Source organism: Solanum lycopersicum, chromosome 2, assembly GCF_036512215.1.
Source record: "Solanum lycopersicum chromosome 2, SLM_r2.1".
Lineage (NCBI taxonomy): Eukaryota > Viridiplantae > Streptophyta > Magnoliopsida > Solanales > Solanaceae > Solanum > Solanum lycopersicum.
This window is the reverse complement of record NC_090801.1, coordinates 57,695,921-57,717,764: the sequence shown is the minus strand read 5'-3', so window position 1 is coordinate 57,717,764 and position 21,844 is coordinate 57,695,921. Positions and strand designations below refer to the sequence as shown.

At 29.3% G+C, this 21,844-nt stretch overlaps 2 protein-coding genes and 1 long non-coding RNA gene across 4 annotated transcripts; 2 read left to right on the top strand and 1 right to left on the bottom strand.

The window, feature by feature from the left end:
* The first annotated feature begins 4,762 nt into the window (after window positions 1–4,762).
* On the top strand, window positions 4,763–6,711 carry LOC101253151 (probable WRKY transcription factor 65). 2 transcript variants are annotated; one of them, XM_004233014.5, is made up of 3 exons: window positions 4,763–5,127; window positions 5,550–5,699; window positions 5,804–6,711. In XM_004233014.5, the coding sequence occupies exons 1-3, from the start codon at window positions 4,988–4,990 to the stop codon at window positions 6,438–6,440; spliced, it is 927 nt and encodes a 308-aa protein (XP_004233062.1). In that variant the 5' UTR covers window positions 4,763–4,987; the 3' UTR covers window positions 6,441–6,711. The 2 variants fall into 2 exon arrangements, with proteins under 2 accessions (XP_004233062.1, XP_010316839.1); XM_010318537.4 differs by having other exon boundaries at window positions 4,812–5,127; window positions 5,553–5,699.
* A 3,139-nt stretch (window positions 6,712–9,850) lies between these two features.
* LOC101254053 (ras-related protein RABA1d) lies at window positions 9,851–16,420 on the bottom strand. Its single transcript, XM_004233017.5, has 2 exons — window positions 15,755–16,420; window positions 9,851–10,523 (listed from the first exon to the last, which is right to left on the bottom strand). Exons 1-2 carry the CDS (start codon window positions 15,973–15,975, stop codon window positions 10,091–10,093), a joined length of 654 nt encoding a protein of 217 aa, XP_004233065.1. The 5' UTR covers window positions 15,976–16,420; the 3' UTR covers window positions 9,851–10,090.
* A 4,753-nt stretch (window positions 16,421–21,173) lies between these two features.
* On the top strand, window positions 21,174–21,844 carry LOC101259111 (uncharacterized). The gene is made up of 2 exons (XR_011214741.1): window positions 21,174–21,595; window positions 21,682–21,844. It is a non-coding gene; the product is annotated as an uncharacterized lncRNA (long non-coding RNA).

The following is a 21,844-nucleotide window of genomic DNA, read 5'->3' as shown; positions in this document are numbered from 1 at the left end:
GGTCTGATGATCATCTTCGACTTTACTTTATACAATCTAATAATTTTTTTAAATCTTAAAATAACGACAATAATGATTGGCAACAATTTTTTAACACCTTTATTCAACTACGAAAATTTGTAACTAATTATCGTACTATATAAATAATCATTTGATATCTTTATTGTTTTAGTGTATAAACGTCATGGTGTATCAGATTTTTCATTCGGTCTAAATTATCTTCAATAATATTATTATGTTTAAGTTTATTTGGTCCATTTATATTAATAAAAACGAAGAAAGTATAGAACAACGAAAAATTTATAATCATCAATTTCCTGAAATAACTTCAAAAAAACTCTAATAACATACTATGTATATGAACTACCATTATGCAAAAAGTTCTCATCTATATTTGTGACACCATAAATTAGATTTGATCATTGACATTGTCTCCTTTTTATTGGACACCAATGAAATAAAGATGTTTATTACAATTGTGCACCCAAAAGTTAGACAAACAGGCTTTTGTACAAATTAGTTAGTGATGATAATAAGGAAAAGCTTGGCCTACACATGGCCGCTACAACAAATTAATTAATATGTTTCTTTCTCAGTTCACTTTTACTTATTAATTCACTATATTAAAAATATATATATTTTTTATTTTTGATAAATAAAAAAAATATAATTAAAAAATAATATATTTTTTTTTCAAATTATTTTCTCATATTTAAAACTATACAATAATTCATATAATTATTTTTTAAAGAACGTGTAAAATTTCAAATAAACATGAAACGAATTAAATCTTAAAATTTGACTAACATAATATGTTTTAACAAAGTCAAAACTTTGAAATAAAGAATTAGGGTAGTGTAAAGAAGGAGAAGGAAAGCAATAGGAAGTTTCAAATCATGATTTGAATTGAATAATAATTAGTAATACAAGTAGCTCGATTTGTTACACTATGTATTATATTATATTATATAATATTATTTAATAGAGTAGTATTTAAATTAACTGCCAACTTGAAGAAAGTCAGATGATTAGAAAAAGTCATCCAATTGGGCATTGTTACGTAACTTTTTGTCTACAAATATCACTATTTTAAAAACACCTTCATTTGATCCACGATCTAAATGCTTCGTGATATTCATTTAATTACCTTCTCATGGCTATATTTCATCACTCTCCTTAAATTAAGGCACAACAATTATATTATAGCTGAGAATATTAATTTTCGATAAATTAAGACATGGGCTCGAGTGTGTATATAGTGCGTCGTATATAATAAAGAACTCTATCAACCGATTAAGGTATTTTATTGGCTGGAAATTGTACTTTAACTTATTTTAATTAAAGTATAGGGTAAAGTTAACAAATAACTATTTTTTTTAGTTGAAAATAATACCATCATAAAATTTCTATACTATAGGGTTTTACGAAAAAATAAAGTTTATATGTTATAGATTTAGGGTTTCAGCTGTTAAATAATAATAATAATTTCTTAAAGACTAAAGAAAGGATCGAACAAATACTACTTTTATTAAGGGATAATTGTATATAATAGCAAACTAATAACCTAAAATAAATAGAGTAGCTAGGGTTTGATTTAATTGTGCTCCATAGCAAACATTTGCCAAAATTTGTCACTCGCCTCTCTCTCAAAAATCTCGCTCGCCACTCTTCCATTCTTGCTCCAATCTCTCGCTCGCTTCCTCACTTTCTATACAAACACAAGTGTATAAAAATTGTTTCTATTTGTATAAAGCAGAGAAAATTGTATAAATACATATATTTTTGTTTCTTTTTCTCCCCTCTTCGAGATCTCGCTCACAACCCTCGCCTTTCTCACTTATACAAACAGAAGCGAAATGTATAAATTGCGTTTCTGTTTGTATAAAGCTGAGAAAATTGTATATACACATGCAAGTACATATATTTTCGTCCTATACACTTATAATTATACAATAAAAATACTCTCCTTCCTAGTTTCTTTTGCCTTTCTCTCTTTCCCGTTTTATACAAATTCAAATGGTATCTAATTTCTCTCTTTCTCGTCTTATACAATTCGGTTCAATTGTATATTCCCTGTCCAAGTCTCTTTTATCTTTCTCTTTCTCATTTTATACAAATTCAGATTGTATATAATCGTTCTATACACTTATAATCATACAATTCGTTTTATACACTTCGTTTATACAATTCTCTGCCCAAGTGTCTTTCTCTTCTCATTTTATACACTTCGTTTTATACAATTCTCTTCAACTGTATATGTATAGCGAATTATAAAGTTTCTATGTTTATTATGGAGCACAATTATGCAAAATTCGTTATAGCATATAAATATAAATTTTTTATTTACTGTATGTGAAAATTATCATCTTTTTTTTTAATTTGTAAGCCCCATTTTTATTTTTGTTTAAATGAAAAAGAATCATTAAATTAAGGGAGCTAAATGATCGTGAATTGGTCATGTGCAAAATAAGTAGACAATAAGAAACCCGAAAAATATTCTTGATTTCAGTTCCATGATCACGCATTAAATTTTGATTCTCTCTATTCAAACACCCATGTGATTTTAAAAAATATTTTTTTTTTATGCCTACAGTTTAATATATTAGAAAAAAAAATAATTTACCACAAATTAAATATAATTTCATAAATATGATAGGAAAGGGTACGATATATATAATTTTATCTCTTTATTATTATAAAATGAAGTGTTTGTTTTAGATAGAAGCTCTGCAACTTTCTTTCTTTATTGGAACTTTGAGATTGACATTGTAAATTAGCTCACATAAAAAAAAAATTTGATTAATTTAATGGAATGCAAAATTAAAAAATGAGACGCGGTGTATACTCAACAAAACGTAAGATAAGACTTTTGCGCTAAAAATAAATAAATTGATCTAAAAAAATAAATATCAGATATCGAATTAAAAATTAAAAAAAATAAAAAGATAAAATATTATTATCAGTAGCCTATCATTCCTAACCTAATCAATGTGATCACAGATTACTGAGTCCACTGTCCATGGGCATGATATACAGATTCAAATACTGAGGAAAGATATTATCTAACACATTTCAAGATTATTGTACAATTTAATTTCTTATTTTAAATTATTTATAGAAATAGCGGTAGGATAATAACTCAAATTTCTTCATATTTTTTATTTTTAGTTTTGATGTTAGGCCGATTAATTATCTAGATCTTGTTTTCTTTATATACATCAAGGAGTAAGGTATATATGTCCTACTTTCCCTTTTAATTGACTATTATAGTTTTAAGTATAAAAAATTTTCTTACTCAGAGAGGTCCTTTTGTAATCTAGGTGATTCTTTATTATTATTATTTAAAAAGACAAAAGTTTACACAATAAATTTATCTGACTATTTAGATATTTATATAAAAGTATCTTTTTTGCTATTCCTTCTTTCAAATTATTACTCTATTTTGTGATCTTATATATATATATATACACTATTAATGATGTAATAGTGATGACTTAATTTTCATGACTCTAGAAAAAAATAATCAAAGATAACGTTATGAATAGTTTCACTAATTGCTAATTGTTTATGCTATCCAAAAAAGTATGACGTCGACATGAATATGGACACATTGATTTAACAAAATAATACTGTATCTTAATTTAGGAGTTATTCAAAATAATTAGCTTAATTAAGAAATGTTTTTAATGTTGTCAACTCTCTTCTTTAATTTCTTCAATGCATCGAAATTTCTTTTGAACTAATCCAATTAGTAATTATAATATGACATAGTATGTAGTACACTAGACTTGAGGTGCACTTTAATTTAGGTTTGGGAACTCCTATAACTCAAAACTAATTATCCATTAAATTTATTGAAATCCCTAATTTCATTTTCTAGAGAATTTTTTTCTTGAAGATCATTGTTTGAATTTCCACTTAATTTTCATGTTTTTAAAACTTTTTTCTTAAATAGCCTGCTTGCCAAATTTTTACACCACTAGATAGTAAATTATAAAATAGAGAAGGGGTGAGGTAGGGGCATCAACTAAACATGCTAACAAAAGTAGCCTTTAACAAGCTCTTATTAGTCCTTAAGAGAATTGAACTACAATTCAAACTCTGTTTGGCAAATCAACTAACATACTCTTTGTTGGTGTCCATGCTAAAATCAAATAAACTTCTTTTTATTCGAGTTTAAGTTTTATGCATTGACTACATTAAAAAAAAATCATATTCAAATCACTAAATTAAAATGTAATTCCATACAACTCTAATTTTTTTTCATTGCTTAGTGACCTCAATAAATGATATATGCTCCATAAAGTAATTATTATAATATGTTAAATCACTCCAATTGTGTCATTATCGAGATATATAGATATAAGCGGCCATTCTCTATAATAATCAACTTTCTCTTTTTGAAATTGACTTTTTAATTGTGTAATACATATAATGGCAAAAAAATATATCCAGATAAACAACGTCGCTATCAAAAGATTTAATTGTTGATCATTTTCTTTTAATTTCTTGTGTACATGCTTAATCAACAAGACTAAAGATTATTTTAATTTTTTGAAAAAGAAAAAAATAAAATTAAAGCATGGTATGATGAGGTCTAGGTTATGTAATTTAAACGTCTAGATAATCTAAGCGTATAGTCCAAAAATGGTGGCGCCCATAAATAAATAAATCAATCAGGATTAGTATAATATAAGAATTAGTAAAACAAACGTTAAGGTCGTTTTCAAAAATAATTGTAGTAATATTAAAATTGTCATTTGGATTAGTTTCACACATTAACTTGCACGTCCTCTATAAACAAATGCAATGCCTTTTCCCCTATCTGTCACATTTCACACCCTTTTTATACTCTTTTTTTCTTTCATTATTTTCTTCTTCTTTCTTATGAAAAATATAATCTCTCTCTCTTAAGTACTTTCTTATCTTCTATAATATATCATTATTAGAAACCAAAGAAAAATTGAAGTATTTTACAAAAGCAAATATGGATGGAAGATTCAATAACTTTTTTGTTTCTGAGCAAGAAGATTCCGAGAATTCACCGGAAAACAGCTCCGATTCACCGCGTTCCGGTTTATTCAATGATAACAAGATGATCACTTCAACTTCATCTCCTAAAAGAAGGTAAATTAATCTAATATACATACATATATATATTATACCTTCTTTGTTGATTGCCATGAGTATGGGATCTCACTACTAGAAACAAGGGTTATTCCCGCAATTAATCAGTGGGAAATTTGTGTTATAGAATATTATTTTCTCATTTATTTTCCTTCGAACAAGGTCACTGAAAAAAAAAAACATTCAATGGGAATTTTTTTTAAAAAAATTATATGAAAACATTAATATTTTTTTTTAGATTTTATTAAAATGTATACGAGAATAGCTATAGAAAATTAGTATGTTATTTCACTTTTTTCCCCCTCTTTTGCTTCATTTTTTTGGAAGAGATTTTAGGGTTTTGATATTTTGTTGATCATGTGCTTGCATGATAATTAATAGTATATATTGTGGCTTAATTTTATTAAAAAATAAATTTGCAGCAGAAGATCCATCGAAAAAAGAGTGGTGTCAGTGCCAATTAAAGAAATTGAAGGATCAAAAATGAAAGGTGAAATAAGTATGCCACCATCTGATTCTTGGGCATGGAGAAAATATGGACAAAAGCCCATCAAAGGTTCCCCTTATCCCAGGTTAGTTTAATTCTTGGGGAATTCTAGTAATTTGATAAACTTTTAGGACTGAATTGTATGAAAAGATGATAAATAATTGAAAAATATTTTTGTGATAATTGTAGGGGATATTATAGATGTAGTAGTTCAAAAGGATGTCCAGCTAGAAAACAAGTTGAAAGGAGCCGTGCGGACCCAAACATGTTAGTTGTGACATATTCTTGTGAACATAACCATCCTTGGCCGGCTTCTAGAAATAATCAACACAACCATCGTACAACTACTAATACATCATGTATTATTAATAATAATAATAATACAAAGACGAAGATGAAAACAATAGTATCACTAACAGCAGCAGCAACAACAACAACAACAACATCAACAACTACTTCCAACATCGCCGTCTCAGAAGAAAAGGTCACGGGTGATTTCACACGTCCATCGGAGCCTAATTCGGACGAAAAATTTGTCAATCTCGGTGAATCATCATCGTCTCTAATTAGCGCAAATGAATTCGGATGGTTTTCGGATTTGATTGAGTGTACTTCAACAACTATGCTAGAAAGTCCAATTTTGACCCAAGTGGATTGTGATATTGACATGTCATCAACGTTGACAATGCGAGAGGAAGACGTGTCACTTTTCGCCGATCTCGGAGAGTTACCGGAATGTTCAACGGTGTTTGGCCGTGGAATGATGGAGAGAGACGAAGAACGTCGACGACATAGCTTGACATCTTGGTGTGGTACCACTGGTTGAGATGGTTGCGATATGTGTTATTTGTCTTTTACGTGATCAAAAGTAACTTTTTAAATTGATTCATTAGGAAATTGCGCGTCGTGCGCCATAAGATACCAAGGCAATTTGGTTTTGGCTTTTAATATTTGTAAGTTTTCTTAGATTTGAGTGTAGGTTTTGTAGTATAGTAAAAATAAAATAAAAAAGTTGTCCAATTGAGAGGAATCTGTCTCATTCTCATTGTAATTAGCATCATTGGCCTTTTCATTTCTAACGGCTAAATTTCTTCCAATGCCTCTTTTAACTTTAAGTAAGATGGAAGAGATATGCCATTGTTTGTCTTGGGAATTTTTTTTTCCAACTGTGTCTATCTTCCTTTTCTCTTGTTTCCTTTTATATTTTGGATGGGGTGGATCTATAATATTACTTTTTCCGTTCATTTTTATTTGTCATGTTGCATTTTTCAAAAGTTAATTTGACTATTTTTCAAAGTTGAATTGGATTATATTAATTTTATATTTTAAACAAAATATTTAGTAATTCAAAAACTATACGAAAAATACTATAAGTTGTAGTTTTTTTGCGTATCAATATGGTGGAAAAATATATCGTAAAATGTTTGTAAGATTCATGCATTGTAAATTCAGTAGTTAAAATTAAATTATAAATTTCACAAATAAACTTTCAATCTTATTTCAATACCTTTGTAGATTAGGAGATCAAGAAAACGAAAGAAAGAATATATGAGATTGAGGATTTGATTAAATTATATTCCTTTAGTTCTTTCTATGTTTTGTGATACTTTTTGCTTTTCGATTAAATTGCAACTTGTAATTCTTTTTGAATATTGAGACAATCGAATCCAATTTAACCTTAATAGTAATTAAATTATCTCTTTGGAAAAATGAATAATATCACTTTTACTCAGTGTATATGTATCAACCATTATTTTTGGTAATATGTCATACTGGGAAATAATGCTAATTTTTTTTAATAGTTCATGACTTCATTCTAATATATTAACATTTATAGACCTATTGAGTAGTCAGTCAATTTTAAATTCATGCATATATCTGATTCAATTAGTTCCAAATTTTAATCAAGTGGATGATAACATATTACAGTCTGTTACTTTTGGATGATGCATTTATTACAACTACTACTAAAGTGTATCGTTTATAAAATAATGTTATAGTCAGATCCTATATATTAAGCCACCATGTGTCAAAACCTTTGCTTTAGCCTTACAAACCGGTAGTCATTAACTTGTTAAAGAATTCTGGTTTTAATATGCAATAAAAAAAAAAGATAGGGCTAAACATGTGATATAATAACAGTGAACAAGTTTGTACAATATATAGTTTGTTAATTTGGTTTAATTGGATAATCCAATCCCTTGATCCCTTCTTACAAATTAAGAAAAGGAGAAAGGTGGCAAAGAAAATTGAGTAGAGATTACCCAAGTAATGAAAAAAGAACAAGAAGGCAAAAGCCATAAGATTTAATAAGAGTAATTGTTTATTCTTGAGTTCTATTAATGCAAGCAAAGTGGCACAACTCTATTCCCAAAATCCCATGTGTATATTATCTTTTTTTTTCTTCATTTTGATAGTTGATTTCATACTAGAAATTTCAATTGTTCTCATGTTAATTTAACCAAAAAAAAAAAATTAATCAAAATGTACATAGTTTAGATTTTGAGAAGTGAAAATCAATAAATAATTTAGAACGATAAGAATAGGTAAGCTTGCAAATTTGATGAATGATTAAAGAAAAAAAGAAATTGGTACACTAGCTTTTATCATGATTCATCTAATAGGAGTGGCTTGATCCCCTATTTGATCAGGAAAAGAAAGAAGATAAAAAACAAATGCTCATAGTTCGGATTCCAGCTCTAATAATTTCTTTATAAGTAACGTCTTTTGACTTGGATTTGTTTTTTTATTTTTTTGGAGGGGAAGGAGGGGGAGTGTTTGGTTGAAATAGCTACGATTTCGATTATAGTCAATTCAAATTCGTAAATCAAAATTCTCGCTCTATCATCAACATTCCATAGGTGTTTTGTTGCTTTTTGATTTGAACGAGTCGGAATTCCCAGGAAGATTAAAATCAAATCATAAATATCGAATTTATAGTAATGGAAAAATGACTTTCCTAAATCACTCCAATTTGATGTGACTCATTAGGAACTTCACTAGCTGACTGCCTTAAAAGTCAAAATTAACCAAAGTTTTGACTTTTTAAGCAATATTGATATAGCTGTACACGTTGAATTAGAGTTGTCCCACAATAATTTTATTTTTTTCTGCAGAAGAATAATTTTGATTGGTTACATATGATTATGAATTATGATCATTAATTTCCCTTACATAATGGTGTTTACACATGACTTCGAATCAAATAGCATTATCTTAGTTTGCTAAGACAGGAGGTATATTAAGGATTAGTTAATCATGATTAGAAACTAATTAAATATTGGGAGAGTAGGTAAAGAGGCTTAAATGAGGGACCCAAATTGTCCTTACATTATTCGCAAAATAATTGTGATTTTTTAAATTTTAATTTATTTGTATTGGTTAGAGGTTAGGGCAGGTTTTTAATTTTTGCTCTTAAAATATATTATCAAGTTGTTTTTAGAACTTCTAATGAACTTTTAGAGTGATACGTGTTCCCACATGTTGCACGTGCAAGTCATGGATTAGCGTCAGTGATAAGATTAAAAATCTTTATCAAGTGTTTCTTCTGTGCTAATCTTATCTGTTAATTTTAATTATAAAGTAATTAAAGTATGAACTATGAACTAAAGTGATATGTTGCTAAAAGTCTATACATGCATATAGAAAATGACAAAAACAATTTCCCAAGTTTTGTCAAAAAAGAAAACAGTAAATATACAAAAGAATAAAAGAATTTCAACATATGAATAGTATATAAGTTATTTATTTTTACCTATTTACTCTATGTAATTTTCATTGAATAGATGTTAACAAGTTGAGAAATGGGGACCAAAAATCACTCTGTTTTGGTTGTTAGAGAAGTGGACCAAAATAATTTCCCTTACCTTATTTCTATTTTCTTCATACCAAATAAAGGAGTGGAAAATTCTAACATTCCAATTTTATCTTTCTTCATATACAAATGAATTTCATTAAATTCAGAATGTTTTGTGTTTTTTGTCTGACTTGTCTCTTATACGAGTAGCGGAGCTAGTAAGAGTCCAGGGTTCATACAAACCCCGTTTTACTTCTTCACATCCTGGGCCACTTAGTGAAAATACTAGCTCCGTCACTGCTCTAAACTATGCCAAGATAGTTACCAAATGCCCATCTCCAACAAAATCAACCTAGTGTAAAGTTAAAACTACTCTTTCACCACAAGCACTGGAGTATCAACACCAGAGCAAGCACAAGCTAACTAGAAGTCAATTGAAGTAATTGAAAAGGAGAGAAAAGAATGATTCAATAGTTAAGCCATAACAGGTCTACACAAAGGGTTTGGTTCCATTAGAAAAAAGGTTCTCTAACATTGATATTCTTTACTACCAACCAAAACAAAAACCAATGTAACAGGTAGTATCAAATAGGATCGTGTCAAAGGTAGTCTGGACAATTTTACACTACCGGTACGGTGCACCTAGAACAGGATACAGCAGAGCACAGATTATATAGCCCTTAGGATGAACAGCAACCAGCTTTCTTGACATCAGATACTTCTTTACCTATATCAATCTTTTCTCCTTTGGAAGGCACGTTTCCGTTTCCATTCTCACCATTTTCCATGGCTTTTCTACTCACGACGTGGTAGATTTGAGTGAGAACTTCAGCAAATGCATTCTCAACATTTGTAGATTCGAGGGCAGAAGTTTCCATGTAGTAGAGGGATTCCTTCTCCGCAAAAGACTTCCCGTCCTCAGTTGACACTGCAACCAGATGTCGTAGATCAGATTTGTTTCCGACAAGCATGACAACGATGTTGGGATCTGTATGATCTCTCAACTCCTTAAGCCACCTCTCAACATTTTCAAATGTTGAATGTCGAGTGACATCATACACAAGCAGAGCACCCACGGCACCTCTGTAGTAAGCGCTGGTGATGGCACGGTACCTACAGAACAAAGTAGTACAGCCGTTATGACATAGAAACAATACCAAATAGTGTAGAAGACAATTTAATAACCAAGGAAAAGCTTATTAGTCAGCATGTAACAATATCACTTGGGATGGGCATCACATTAAGAAACTATTGATGACAACAACGTAATTCTAATGTCATATATATCTCTCGCCCTTTCTGAGTCATCAGAAACTAAGTTGAGCACAGTATCAGAGTTTCCAACCCTCAAAAATAGTAACATGTCCACTATAACAGATTAAGAAAAGGGCATCTCTTGCCCCTTAAGATTGACCGTTTTACATGGTTCTAAAAGAAAGTATTTATCTCTCAAAACGGTGGATAACCATATGATAAACAAAAATTAGCTGAAAATTCATGACTTGATGCAAAAAAACAGAAATCACTAGACATGGAAAAACCTAATATTACTGAAATCTCGTGATATTTGTTTTCTACAATATTACAAGAAAGAAAACAAAAGGAACAAAAGGATCGAGAATTTGGGAGAATAGGGGACACAGGAGATGGAGGAATCAAGAAAATTTAAGCTCAAACAACATTTATAATGAATTAATAAAATTTAATATAGTACTCCTCTATGGAGTTTAAGATGTTAACCTGTACATTAAACTAGTTATAGTGGAAGAATAACAACATATTAATGATTGAAAAGTAGTTTGATAAAGGAAACAATTAAGATTTGAGTAATTAAAACGAATTTAAAATATTAAAACTACGAAATGGATGCACAAGTGACCAACAAACCATACTAGTTGGACTCATCTACATACAACAGAAGTCGGTACTAGAAGCAGATTATTCGAAATCATGAGTCAGCTCTTGAGGCTGGGAATGATATTTAAAAGGGAATGATTTCTTCATCTTGATGCCAGATAAATTGCAACTAGCTGACTTCTGCAAATAACAATTAACTAATAATAGCCTAGACAAATGTTTCATTTTTCCACGAAGGACAAATCTGAATACTAGAATAGGCAGCCTGCTAGCTTGCAGCCCTTAGTACCATGGCAAATAGTATTCCTATTTTATTCAGCCTTCCATTCCAACCACCTCCTTCAAAACCCCACCCTCCCTTACCAAAAGGAATAAGTCAGAACAGATAAAATTTTAAAAATACATATCACATACTTATTCATATTTAGTGATTGCTGGTATCAGGTTATCTTTTACATACTGAAAGAAAAGGCAAAAAAGAAAGAGATACAAACTAAAAGAAAATGGAAAAAGAACAAGATAGACAGACTATAAAGCATCCAAACACAGGAAAACAAATTAGAATAGCATAAGGATGTCCTTATACTGCATATGACACTTCAACCTCCAAGTCTACGATGCCACCACAATATCCACAAAGGCACCCACCCCAACTAGAATAGATTATAGAAAACTGGCAGCAACATACCCTTTTTGCGATTTTTATGAAAGAATCCTACAAGATGATGGATTCCCTCGTGAAACACTTTGGATCGAAAAAGTTTGATCAATTCCAATAAATTTTTTAATTTGAAACTTGCTCGAATTGGATTCTTTCGATATGTCAAAACTGAAATCACAAACAAATAATCTATGGAGAAAATCCTTTGAAGCTATCTCTGTGTTAGCCCTCAAATTCATATTTATGTCATTGATTGTTAGTGAATATTGTGTTGACTAAAACGAACTGTGCATTATGGCATGTACTTGATGATAAAAAGTCTACACAGACACATGCAAGGCTGCAGATGAGGAGGATCAACCAAATTGAAAGTAGCAGGTAAAGCTAGCGCACTGTGCCTTGTAAGGACAATCAGGAATGAGAGGTACCAGCAAATTTCTAAATGAGTTTTCAAGTAAGGGAAAGTATGGAATGTTGTCATAGGTCAAAATACCTGCATAACCGAATTCCCCTGTTTTTAGATTAGAGTGGTAATGATTGTATTGACTTTTGACTGCCTTTTCTAACAAATTTTTTTTTTTTGAAAAGTTGATTTGAAGGATGCATTTCAAATGATAAAAATAATAATATTCGAGCAAGGTAGTTCTTGATGCATAAAATGGCACATTGCACCTCTCTCCTACTTGGCAATAAAAGCTAAATATGCCCACAAGCACTTATTTTTTTCCAGAAAAAATAAGTATTTAAACATTAGTTCCAATGCATGATAATAGATGAATAAATGAAAACTGACTTTACAGCTACTTGAAGTAAATTATCTAGAACAAATTATCCCTCAAGAATGCTAACTAAAACATAATTAATCTCAAAAACAAAAAAGATAGGAAAACATAGACAACCGCTTCTACAAGTCTAAAATCTTCAAAAAGAAAATAATATGTATCTAAAACACAGTGTGAATACTATCATAAACTATTATCGCAGCTTCAAACAAGAGAGGATCTTCCTCAAAAGAGTGTGGAATGATGTCATATCTTCAATCACACAATCTTCACCCTTAATAATAACCAAAATTGACTCCGTTAAGTTCAATATTTTTCTCCGATATTATAACAACATTTACCATCCACCTTTTCCTCCGAATTCAACATCAACAATCAATTCTTCCCTCATAGAAGTTAAATCTTTCCTAGTATAAGAAACAACTATATTTCGTATGGATTCGTATCAATTTCATGCGCCAAAAAAGCTCTAAAAAGATGCGAGAAGAAACTCATCTATTCGGATAAGGTTCAGGAACAACAAACTCATAAGAAATGTCAATTAGAAAAGTTGATTGTTTCACGATATTGATACGTGCAACAAAATCGTCAAGCAAAGAAGAAACCGATAGCATAGTCGGGGTGCAAGAATAAGAAGATTTTGGAAAGGAGAAGGAGGAGGTAAAGAGGTTGGGGATTTTTTACACACCGAAAAGGGTTATCTAATAAAAAGACAAACTGTTTGAAAAAGGTCCATGTTAGTGTTACCGGAAGGTGGAACCTTAATAGGACGTTAAAATGGAGGAGTTTTTGTCATTCAGTAAAAGATTTTTACTTTATAATGTTGATTCGAGAGAACATATATGACATTGATGAGTTTGTTATTTCTAAACCTTATCTGAAGAGAGAGATTTCTTCTTGCATTTTTTTTAATCTTTTTAAAGCTTTTTTGGCGTATCGTCCGTGATACTAAGACGGGAAACTGGTACTCATCCATACAAAATAAAATTGTTTCTTTTATTAGAAATGGTTTGACTTCTATGAGGGAAAAATTGACTAATGATGATGTTGATGTTGTTGATTTCGAAGGAAAAATGTAGAAAGTAGATGGTAAATGTTATTAGAATACTGGAGAAAAATTGGTTACTATTAAGGGTGAAGATTGTGCAGTTAGAGATAAGATGATCATTCAACACATTTTTGAGGAAGATCCCATCTTATTTGAAGCTACGATGATGATTTATGATAGTATTCACACTGTATTTTAGATATATATTCCCTTGTTGTTGAAGGTTTTAGACTTGTTGAAGTTGTTGCCTATGTTTCCTATCTTTTTTGTTTTTGAGATTAATTAAGCTCTTAGTTATGTTTTAGTTAGCCTTCTTGAAATGTAATTTCTATAAAATTGAAAACAGTTCCACTGATGGCAAATGGGGAAATATATTCCCATATACTAGATCAAAAAACTAGCAATCACAACTTTTATATACCGAGGAAATAATGACTCCTAAAGATACAATGTAAAAAGTATAGACTAATGTAGTCGGAGATTGCACGTTAGATCTATCAGTAATATCGCAAACATGTCACCAAGTTAACAAAAAAGTTTTTTTAAAAGAATTAATGATAAAGGCAATAATAATGATAAATAAATTTTACTTTTTATCCACATTCATATTGGTATTCAATCATCTATTATGGACACATTTGTATTTGTTACTTCCATAACAACTGCAAAAATAGAAGATGCCCCAGAATTAATAACATCAGATGAACATGCTCATTTCCCAATGCAAGACGATCAGCAAAACTAAAGGTATAAAAACAAATGCATGCTCCCAGACACACAAAGCATATGCACCAGATATCTCACTTTATATCGTTCAACTACTTTAGCTCAAGTGCCCTTTAGAATTTGTTACTACACACATTGACATGCCAATTCAGCATGCTGCTGTACACACTGTTACAGCCTTACAGGTTCCGAGAAACTAAATTGTTTATATTTTCATTGCTACTAACTACCAACCATCTTTTGTGCACAACCCCAAAATCAAACAATTGTCAACTACCTTCAAATTCTTTGGTCCACTGCTTCATTAAATAATCTGTAATAAGATAGTGGTTGCATCACTTCACAATTTTTAGGTTGGAATTCGGACATCAACTCTTTGGTTTTATTTACATAATCCTATGACTATTGAAGGTACTATAGATCACAATTTCTTATAGTCAAAACTGTTGAGGATGTTTGAAAAAATTAAAGTCAAAAACTGTTTGACCATGCAAGAATTATGGGATCGTATAAAATGAGTCTAACAGACTGAGACTTTCTTCTTCCTATAGAAATCTACAATAGAACATGGCTTGTCAACTGGTTTACTTATGTTCAATCCCTTTGTCATTGCCAATACAGAAGCTACAATTTAAAACAAAATTAATAGCACGACACAATCTTCTAAAACAAAAAAAATGCATCATTTGCAAATGCATTGAAATGAGGTATAGAAGAAATCGTCACAAAGGTGATAAATTTGTGGCTTCCTTTGGCCATAGTCATAGTATCCAACCAGGGCCATAGCCACATTAACCCCATGGTGATCACTCAAATACCCTTTTAAGCAAATAAATTGTATATATAGGTCAAAAACAATCTTTTTTAAATATATATCCTGAAGTTTTGAACACCCTTAGTAAAATTCTTAGCTTCGTCATTATATCCAACAGTAGCAAGCACATCTTACCTTAGAAAGGAAGTCAATTGAGTCAAAAACTGCAATAAGCAAGTAAGATATGGAAGATCTAACAGATCAAGAAACCAAATACCCATCAGATCTATTATCCCAAAGTAATCGAGCAAAACACCACACAGAGATACTCACATTGTGCAAACTAATCATTAGATCAGGGCTTTACAATTCTAGAAACATAAAGCACATTTCATACCCAAATCTCACTCACTATAAAATTCCCAGAAAATACACCAGATCAGAGAAGAACACAAATCTCCTCAAACATAAACAAAGTATGGTCAGATCAAGAAATGGGGGTCTGAAAAATGTTACCTTTCTTGACCAGCAGTGTCCCAAATTTGAGCCTTGATGACTTTACTATCAACAGTTAAGCTTTTAGTAGCAAACTCAACACCAATTGTAGACTTAGACTCTAGACTAAACTCATTTCTAGTGAATCTTGAAAGCAAATTGGATTTGCCAACACCTGAATCACCAATTAGTACCACCTTGAATAGGTAATCATAGTCATCTTCAGCTCTGTACCCAGCCATTACTCTCAACAACTTCAAATTGAGAAAAAAATTGAACAAAACTATTGTTTTCCCTTAGTAAACAAATCTTCCTTTCGATTTCTTACCCTTTTTTTTTTCTTTCTTTTTTGTGTTTTGTTTGCTTTTTTTCAGCTTTTTGACTCTTCAGATGAAGAGGGAAATGGGGGAGACGTATATATTCCAAAGAGCAAATATTATAGAAGTGAAAAATGAAGAGTCGCTTTATCGAAAGGAGAAATATGAAAAGACAAAACTACCCATATAGACAGTGGGGATGTAGATCATTAGTACTGGTCTAAACTGAGCTATAGAGGGTAATTTTGTCTTTTAAAGAGGCTGATGTGATTTTGGATCCCGCATTTTGTGATGAGTCTACTAAACATTTTTTTTTTTGAAAATTTGAAACTAGAAAAAGTGAATATTATCGTTACGTATTTTTCAATATGAGTAATTAATTAACATTAAGATCAGTTTTTAATAACGGAAAAAAAAATATTTTGCACCCTGGATCCCTCAAAATCCAGAATTCGTTGTCCATTTCTTAATAAATTCCTTTTTTTAAAAAAAATAATAGAATATTCTAAAGTCCATTGATAACATGATAATTCTCCAGTTTACATACTTCAAATCAATGAGGATATAAATCTAAAACTGTTTAGTCCATGCTAATGAATTTTAACAAAAAAAACTTCAAAGTTTAATTTTCGTAACATGTTTGATCAAACTTTTAGTGACGTCAAAAGAAACCGAGAGTATTGGGCCCATCTTGCTGTTGTTAAATTTAGGCTACTTTCTCCATTTCAAATTAAATTGGCTACTTTCTCCATTTCAAATTAAATTGAGCTCATTAGTGAATTTAGACAAATTCATATGAGTAAGCCCACTTTTATCATATTAATTGTTTACTTGACCTTCAAATGAATAATTTGAGAAAAATTTTCGTTGCAACTTTGATATATTTTGGTAAAGTTTAAAAGTATTTTATTGAACTATTACTTGTGTTACTATGTGTAATAGGTTATCATTTCAAAATATCCTTGTCACCTACCTAATATATTGATTAATTGAGTCAATCTTGTAATTAACTAAAGTTGTTGGAATTTACTTAAATAACGATCACATATATACTCCTAATAATTGCATGCAATGATGTTTGTTAGTGTTTACCTTATATTACATGTACAAGGTAATGCTTTATGGCTTTATATTTTGGTGGAATCCAATGATCAATATGAGAAAAATATGATTTCACTTCCTCAAATATTACTCACGTTAATTCTTGTCGCACAATTTATTAATAATGGTAATAAATCAATATCTTGTTTGTTTAAGAGAAAGGATTTTTTGACCCATCAGTAACAATAAGCCTATTTTGGGTTATTCTATTAGCGGTAGGATTATTTTTTAATCAAATTATTGACGATAAAATATTTTTAGATCAAATTATTAACTTAATATATTTATATTGTTAAGTGTTAACCCTTTTTACATTTATGTTGATATTCAGTAGGAGTATGATGTTTGTCATCGCCTTGTTATGATAAAATGGATCAGATTTACAGTACTCACTACTCCCATATAAAGTAAATTGTTCGAGAGTTATTTTAATTATTTAAAATAAGTGAATTGTTCTTAAAATACAATTTAAAAATAATTTTAAAAAATTGAGAGTGTTAAATAATCTTTAAATTACGTCCTTATAAGAATTTCTAAATATTTTGGTATACCCCTAATAATTAGTTTCAGTAACTCTGATTAGTATAGATTAATGGCATGTTTGGTCATGCATTATGCAATCATGATATGGAATTAAAGTTTCATTTGGATATACAATATGAAATTTTGATATTGTATATATTTTTCATAAACATAAAAAATTTATAAGTTTATAAACTATTAATATAGCTCCAATTGTTTATTCAATCTTATCAAATAAACAAAAAAAATTATAAAATCGCATAATAACTATGACAAAATTATTTATTCTCCACTGAAATAATTGTTTCAACCTAACTTTCATTTCCCATCAATATATTTGAGTAAAAATGAAACTCCTTTCATGGGTTTTTCAAAATTTTATTACTCAACAATCATGAAGTGTGAGTTGAAGTGACTATATGTCGGTGAGAAATAATAAATTTTTAACAAGTAATGATGTGATTATAAATTTTATTTATATGTGAAATAAATGGTTAGTAGATACAAATTTGAGATTATTTTAATAAAATATCACAAAATATGATATATATTTTCATATGATTTTATATCATAATTTTTGGAGAATATAAAATCACACCTCATTAAATGAAATCATGAAATAAAATTAACATAAAATCAAATGTTTAAACGTTGATTTTATTTCATAATATCATATCATAATATGATATCGTATGACCAAATAGTGAGATAGTAGATGACATCTATAATCATCAACAATCGCTCACATTTATTTGTTGTCGTATCAATAGTTAATAGCACTGACTTACAACCAATCTTGGTCATTGTACGAAAGTGTCATACCATGATTTTGTCTGCAAAATATCTTTTAATTTTGTCCTAGCTATATGTACATTAAATTATGATTTATGACATACACTATATCTTATTTTATCAAAATTTGCTGGGAATTAAAATTAGGGAAAATTGGATACGATGACAAATTAATAAATTAAAGTAAATATTATAATTATATTTTAATTTAATTATGCTCTGTAGCAAATTGTTTGTCGATCATTTTTCTCTCTCAAACTCTCGCTCGCCACTCTCCCTCTCTCGCTTCATTCCTGTCTACCTCATTCTTGTTTTTATACAAACACAAATGTATAAAATGTGTTTGTATAAAGCGAGAAAAAATTATATATATATATATACATATATTTTTGTCCCTCTCTCTTCTCTTCTAAATCTCGCTCGCCACTTCTCAGATCTCGCTCGTCTCCCTTGCCTCTATCACTTATATAAACAGAAACGAAATGTATAAATTGTGTTTCTGTAAGCGAGACTAAATTGTATATATACATGCAAATACATATATCTTCGTCATATAAACTTATAATTATACAATACAAATATTCTTCTGCCCAATTTTCTTTTGTCTTTCTCCTTTCTCGTTTTATACATACACAAACTATACATAATTTGTATATAACTATTTTCTTTTGTATATGTATACGAATTGTACAATTGATTTCTTTGTATATGTATAGGGGAATTATACAACTTTTTTTTTTTTTTGCATATGCATAGCGAAATATACATATTTATGTTTGCTATGTAGCGCAATCATACAAACTTTACTAAAGCATACAAATATGAAATTCGTGTGTTTGTTATATGTGAAAGTTGCTTTTAAAACTATTTACGGATCAGTTTATATCCCCAAAAAGGGTATATATTAGTATCTTTTACTGTACATTTTTGTTTTGTTTAACGAATATGATATTCACTAATCAATCTATGATGTAAGGCACGTAAAAGGTGAAAGAGCTCATACTTTTATTATGAGTTTTTGTTGGAACTGATTTAATAGCAAAATACATGACACTTGAAGCTAAGCCACTTGCATAGAAATAATATGGCAATTAGGATCCAGATCTTAAGTTAGACTAGATAACTTGCAGATCTTGGATGTGCCAGCTTGAAATGATTGTTTTGTATATATATATATATATATATATATATATTGTACAGTCATTTTGGTCTATTGTTAACTCCCATGTGAATCTACTTTATCAATATCCATAGAAACTATGATATATATAGCAATGAGGTAAAAGACCAAATGTTTCTTGGCACAAATGGTCTTTGTTGATTTATATCATTGTTAGGTGAAAGGTCATTTACGACATCAAAAGTTACAAGTTATTGTTCCTATGTTATTAATAGTATTTTTGAATTGACATAAGAAATTAATATTTGACATAATAATTTTATCATTTTATTCCTTTTAGTTACAAAATTGATGAATTACAAACTTAATATTTAAAAAAAAATATACATTTTTAAAGTAATTAAATAAAGAGTATATTGAGTTTAAAAAATTGTATGATTTGTCAAAATATGGACAATTAATTAGAGAGAGGAAGTAATATATAGATGATTTAATTTGTCATAATTTGATGCTATATAAATAAATACGGAGTAACTTTAATTAATTACATCTTGTGGATGACATTTAAATACATTTAAGAATAAGAAACAAATAAAGAACAATATCAATATTTTTTTAATCTCATTTTATTAATGAGGACCACTCTCCTAATCGAAGACATTAATAACTAATTTTCATAGGAAAAGTGAAGTCCTATGATTCAACATCCAGAGAATTAAAAAAATTAAAACATTTTCACCAAGAAGGGAACTTAACATATATAGGAATCATTAACCTTCGAAAACTCACAGTAAGAAAAAGAGCATAATTAGCAAAATAGTACTCCTATATCGGATTACTAATTAGTTTTTAAAATTTATAAGCAAATTTCTTTCACGTGTGAATTATTGTTTGTTCTAATTAAACACCTGAATATATGATAAAACGTTCTTATTAGATAATTTTGAATAAACTTTGAAAAATAATATTGTGTGAGTTCTTAACAATGTAAAATTATTTCATTATCTTTAATTATATGCTTTAACCTCAATTAAAAAACATGAGAATTCTTGCAATTCATTTTAAGAAAAATTTATACAATTAAAAGAAATAACATATTTTACATAATCAACTTAACTGTTCAATAAACTCTTAAAAATAAACACTAAAGTTGAATCTAAAAACCTATACTAATTATAATGACATGTTTTATATAATCAACTTAACTGTTCAATAAACTCTTAAAAATAAACACTAAAATTGAATTTGAAAACCTATACTAATTAAAATTCTTTATTGTATATTGAGATGTTGAATAGAAACATGTCACAATTCGAGCACGATCGACTACTCACCAAACACATAAGGGTACATTGATATATATTTTAACCAGAGGCGAAGCTACATTGATAGAAGGAGTTCACCAAAAGGTGAAAAAATATAATTTATATGTATATATAATAAATGTGAAATCTCTTTAGCTATCTAAATCTACATATTTTAAACCTTCTTATTGAAAATTCTAGATCCGCGTAATATAGTAACACACCTCAATTTACAAATAATGCTACCCACGTCGACTTTTCTCTTTTTCCCTCTCCATTATTGCATACATCACGTCCATATCATGCATTCCTTTTAATAATATTCTTTCTCTAATAAATCTCTTCTCCTTTTTCTCTCTTTTATTCTTTTTTTCAATTAAAAAAAATAAATATGCCCACCATATCTGAAATCTCATCTTCATCTTCTCCAAATTCATGGCAATTAGATGAAGACGAACCTATAATTTCTTCTTCATTGAAAATTCAATTAGTTTCCAAGTCAGTATCAGAGAGATTGCTCTCTAAATTCTCCGATTTAACTGAATTTGGTTTTGATTACTCTAAAAGTGGATTATGGTCTCCTCCAATAGAAAGATGCCACGTGTTCTCCGGCTCACCCACCGGGAAAATCCTTTCACACAGACAAATGGCTGATAAATTGAATAAAGTATTGAAGAGACATCAGAGAAGAAGACGTTGCTTCAATGTATGACTCTTTTTCCCTCTTTATTAAATTCACGTATTTTAAATAGTTTAGATGCTTTTTTTTAATTTTTATTTTTTAATATGCAGGCATGTTTATGTTCTCCAAAGAGATTCTGATCTCAAAGACACATTGAGAGACTAAGAAAATATGCAGGAAAGATATTTTGTTTATAATTATTATTATCTAATTCAAAATGTACATGCTTTTTTTATGTAATTACTATTAATTTATTAATTATATTAGAGGAAA